Source organism: Geospiza fortis, unplaced genomic scaffold (assembly GCF_000277835.1).
Source record: "Geospiza fortis unplaced genomic scaffold, GeoFor_1.0 scaffold85, whole genome shotgun sequence".
In the NCBI taxonomy this organism is placed as follows: Eukaryota; Metazoa; Chordata; class Aves; order Passeriformes; family Thraupidae; genus Geospiza; species Geospiza fortis.
The window spans coordinates 829,878-834,768 of record NW_005054358.1 but is presented as its reverse complement, the minus strand read 5'-3'; the positions used below and the strand labels follow the sequence as shown (position 1 = coordinate 834,768).

Below are 4,891 nucleotides of genomic sequence, written 5' to 3'. Positions count from 1 at the left end.
TGTGGCATGGGTCCAGTGCTGCACACAGGGCTTGGTGGCAGGAGCTGTCAATGCATGGGACAGGCTGCCCTTGGCTGTAGCAATACCTGGTGCTGTGGATGTGGAGGCTGGAGTGTCACAGACAGGAGCATGTGCCTGTGGGGTGCTGCTGCCAGGGCAGGGGGATCAGCAGGTCCTGCATGAGCTTCCAGACCCCAATCCCTGCATCACTGCAGCTGCTGGGCCCACAGGGGCTGGACCTTGGTGCAGCAGCCACTCTCTGCAGACTGGGTTCTGTTGAGCATGAGACCTGCAAGGCCTGGAGATGGTTTTAGAGGCATTTCTGGCATCCCCTGCAGTGACAGTCTTTGGCATGAGTGAGTCAAAGCTGTTCTTCACAAATGGCTCAGGCAATCCTGTGGGTCTCTGCTATCACCTTCCCGGGGTTTGGGGGCTGGTTCTCTCCTTGGTGATGTTTGTGTGTATCTGGGCCACTGGCCAGGCTGGGATGGGCAGATGCTAGGCACAGCACCAAAGCTGTAGCAATGGGCACACCTGCCAAGGAACCCCAGAGGAAAGTGTCCTTGGGTGCTGTGGGATGGATCATTCCAAAGGGAAATGGGACTGATCTGGTGGAGAACAGGGGGCAATGGCAGCAGATGTGGCAGAGAACATTTGGGAAACTGATTCCATCCAGCAGGAGGGGATGACCACAGGTCTATGAACAGACCATAGGTAGCCTTGGCTGGACTTGTACAGGGTAGTGAGCTTATGGCAGGTAACTGAGAGGAAGCATTTGCCTTTCTGATGCCTTCTGAGGCACCTCAGGAGCACAGCAGGTGTTCTAGGTTGTCCCAGCTGTGTTTCTCTCCCTAGGGTGTTGATGTCCTCCAAGTACTCAGAGGGTGTCACCGGCCGGGTGGAGTTCAACGAGGATGGGGACAGGAAATTTGCCAACTACAGCATCATGAACCTGCAGAACCGGAAACTGGTCCAGGTTGGGATTTACAACGGCAGCAATGTACGTGCAGGCTGGCCTGGGTGGGGAGGGGCTGGCACTGGGGTGTCCTCCTTGGCCTCATGTCCATCTGCTTCCTCTGGGATCCATCTCAGGTCCTGACCAACGACAGGAAGATCATCTGGCCAGGCGGGGAAACTGAGAAACCTCAAGGCTATCAGATGTCAACCAAGCTGAAGGTAAGAGCAAATGGCATTAGGGGCAGAGCTTCTCTGCTCTCTGCATGCTGGGCAGTGACTTCATCTGCCTTCCACCTCCATGGCTGCTCTGCAGCTGGCAGCAGCATTTGCAAGGACAGGAGAGGATATGGGAGCATGCTCAGAGCACAACTTTCAGCTGGAGTCAATCTAGATAGGGCAGCAGGCATCCTTAGGTTTGGAAAGAGACAGGTGGGAAGTGAATATGAGAGAAAACAACATGGAAAGGTGGAGGAACAAGGTGCTCACCATTTCTCATGGGAGCCAGAGGACACCTGTCACAGATTTGTGAGAAATACGAGGATGGGCTCCTTTGGCCAAGGCATGGTTCAGCTCTGTTAGACAGAGCGGAGGCCAGATGGAAACAGATCCAAAAGCAGATTAAACCCTCTTGTGAAGGGTGGGCGGATTGGTGGTGGCTGTAAGGCTGAACTCAGGAAATCCCTGAGGAGCTGATGGCCAGAAGCTGGAGGTAACACTGGCAGAAGGTCCCACCAGTCTTGTTTTGCTTCTCATACTCTTCCTCTAAGTGTCACTCAGCAGCCCCTTCAGTGACTGGATCCCACTTTAGTGACTGGACCCTGGCCAGGCTGATCTTCCCAGTTTGACCATTCATTTGTTGCACTGTTCACTTGTCCAGCAAGGGAAATCCCATTCCCACTGGCAGCATTGTCCCTGCAGAGGTGCTATGGGTATATTGTGGTTGCTGCTTTTCTGAAAGGTCCAGGGCAGGACTGAAACACCTGCATTAACTTGGGGCAGTGTCTGGAGCCCCTTTCCAGGCACTAGCCCTGGCTGTGTCTCCCATCAGTCTCCTGTTAGGGAAAGGGATTTTGAGGCTCAGCTGAAAGGGTCACACCAAGGAGGACACTCCTCACCTTAGGTGCAGGGAAAGCAAATATCCTTGGTGTTCTTCTCAGCAATGCTGTGTTAACAGTTGGATTTCATGATCTTAAAGGTCTTTTCCAGCCTAGAGGATTCTCTGGTTCCCCATGCCAAAGCTGCTGGGCTGAGATGGCAGCTGGGGAGGGCACCACAGCTCATGTGGGGCGGGCAGCCCAGCTCCCACCATGGGAATGTAGCTCTGGAGGGAAACACAGACCAGAGGATGTTTGTGCTTCACCTCACAGATTGTGACCATCCACCAAGAGCCCTTTGTGTATGTGAAGCCCACTCAGGCAGATGGGACATGTAGGGAGGAATTCACCATCAATGGAGATCCTGTCAAAAAGGTTTTCTGCACTGGACCCAATGAGACCATCCCAGGTAACTCAGTCTGCTGGGGACTGCCATTCCAAGAAGGGGTCCCAGGGAAGGTGCTCAGTCACACAGGAGCCCAGAGAATGAGGCACAGAGCGGTGACAGCACAGCTGGCCCCCAGACACCCCCTCCTCTCCATCAGCTCAGCCTCAGAGCAGTGCTGTGCAGGAGTTGGGCCCTGGGATCCAGGGGTTTGAGCCCAACAGACTCTTACCCACTGTCTCTCTTCTCGATGGGCTCCAGGGCAGCTTTGAGGGATTGCATCCCAAATTTCTGTCTCCTGACATGTTCCAGTTCTCTCTGCCTTGATCTCCAGCAGCAGCAAGGACCCCGAGGCACGTTAGCACGTGCTGCACTGACACAGCACCAGTTTCACACTGTCACAGAAACTGTGTCAGGATCAGGAGTGAGCACCTGGTGTGGGGTGGGACCTGCTCAGCAATGCTAGGCTTGCCCAAATGCCTGAAGGGCATCCCCTTGGCTCATCACACCTTCCTGTGCACAACATCCCCCCTGAATTGTGTCCTGGGCTGTGTTCAGCCTGCTGGGCTCATGTCAGGACTCCTCCAGCACGTGCACTGAGCCCTCTCCTTGCCCTGCAGTAGGTGGGCAGCAGCCCCTCTTAGCCCACCTCAGTGGGACATGGCAAAGGATGGGACCCCTTTGTCCCCAGCCTGCCCACACCCCCCGTGCTGGAGGCAGCGTGAGAGCCAGATGGCCCTGAAGGATAAGGTGGTTCCATCCCACATGGAGCCAGAGCCGTGGGGTGGCTGCTCTCCCTGGGAACAGGGGGATGCTGTGGGGGTCCCTGGCTGGGGCTGACCCCACTCATGGCACCCCTGTCCCTCCCCAGGCCGTCCCACCGTGGCCCTGTGCTGCTACGGCTTCTGCATCGACCTGCTCATCCGCCTGGCAGGCGTGATGAACTTCACCTACGAGGTTCACCTGGTGGCTGATGGTAAATTTGGTACCCAAGAGAGGGTGAGTTTGGGCAGCCTGTGATCTTTCTTTGCCTGTATTGTGTGTTGAAACACCCCCACGCCCTTCTCCTGAGCAGGGTGGGTGGAAGGGCAATGCAGGATTCCTAAAAAGTGCAGGGTCCTGGCTGGTGGGGGATGTGTGTCAGGGCAGGGGTCTGACCCGGCCTTGGCTTCCTGGCAGGTGAACAACAGCAACAAGAAGGAGTGGAACGGGATGATGGGGGAGCTGCTGAGTGGCCAGGCTGACATGATTGTGGCTCCCCTCACCATCAACAACGAGCGGGCTCAGTACATTGAGTTCTCCAAGCCCTTCAAGTACCAGGGCCTCACCATCCTCGTGAAGAAGGTATGGGCTGGGTGGGAGCTTTTGTAGAACACGGGATGTAGCAGTCCCTATGGACACAAGCTAACGGGAGGTGCCCGTTCCCCAGACTGCAGTGCCCAGAGCAGCCCCTGCAAATTCCAGCCTCCAGGCTGCTGGTTTTAATGCAGGCTCTTGCCTGCACCAAGCTGACCCTTCCTGAGCAGCAGGAGCTTGGGGCAGGGCCCCTGTGGGTGCAGCTGGGGGGGGCCAGCCCTGTCCCCTCTCTCCTGTGTGCAGGAAATCCCCCGCAGCACCCTGGACTCGTTCATGCAGCCCTTCCAGAGCACGCTCTGGCTGCTGGTGGGGTTGTCTGTGCACGTGGTGGCAGTGATGTTGTACCTCTTAGACCGATTCAGGTGAGTGCACTTTGGGCCACTCGGGATCTGGAGGGGATGGGGATGTGCTCCTGGGAACTGTCCCCTGGGTCCCTTGCTTGGGCACATCTTGCAGCCCTTCGGAGGCTCTCACAGGGACTTACCCCACCTGCTCTGCCCCACCAGTGCTGGGCTGAGGCTCCTGGCCCCTCTGGCTGCCTAAGCTAAGGGATGTGGATATTGGGGTACCCAGCACGTGGGGATGTGGAACACACCTGTCAGACCAGGTGCTGTGCAGATACCTGACCAAGAGCACTGTCAGCTTCTGGGCTCTGAGAGAATTTCCTCTTTGGCCTTCCTTGGCCCTGTGGCAGCTCCTCTGAGGGCACCTGGCCCCACCTCAGCCCTGTGCCCAGAGGCTTTGATGGCTGATCTGCAGGGAGCCCTCTGTGCTGCAGTGGGAGAGGCTCGAGCAGGCCAGGGTCAGATGATCTTTCTGGTCTGGAGAGAGTGGGATGGGACCAGGAGCAGTGTGAGCCAGGCAGGGCTGCAGGTCAGCATGGGGATGTGCCAGGCACTGGGACACAGCAGGGAAGAGCTGCCTGGGAGCAGGCACAGTCTGTAGGAATGAGGGACACAGGGCTGCACCAGGACATGTAGGGCACAGTGGGGAGCCCTGGGAATCAGGGTGAGGGGAATGACAAGGGTTCTTCATCTTGTTTTCCAGCCCATTTGGCCGGTTCAAAGTAAACAGTGAGGAGGAGGAGGAAGATGCACTG

General features: G+C 56.9%; 1 protein-coding gene across 1 annotated transcript in view; it reads left to right on the top strand.

Moving 5' to 3' along the window:
- Window positions 1-4,891, top strand: part of GRIN1 (glutamate ionotropic receptor NMDA type subunit 1) — a 34,526-nt gene that overhangs the window by 14,775 nt on the left and 14,860 nt on the right. The window contains exons 7-13 of the mRNA XM_031059227.1: window positions 856-1,000; window positions 1,093-1,176; window positions 2,325-2,460; window positions 3,308-3,435; window positions 3,616-3,780; window positions 4,036-4,154; window positions 4,840-4,891. Of these exons, the coding sequence (XP_030915087.1) occupies window positions 856-1,000; window positions 1,093-1,176; window positions 2,325-2,460; window positions 3,308-3,435; window positions 3,616-3,780; window positions 4,036-4,154; window positions 4,840-4,891 (829 nt within the window). The remainder of the gene's footprint in view (window positions 1-855; window positions 1,001-1,092; window positions 1,177-2,324; window positions 2,461-3,307; window positions 3,436-3,615; window positions 3,781-4,035; window positions 4,155-4,839) is intronic.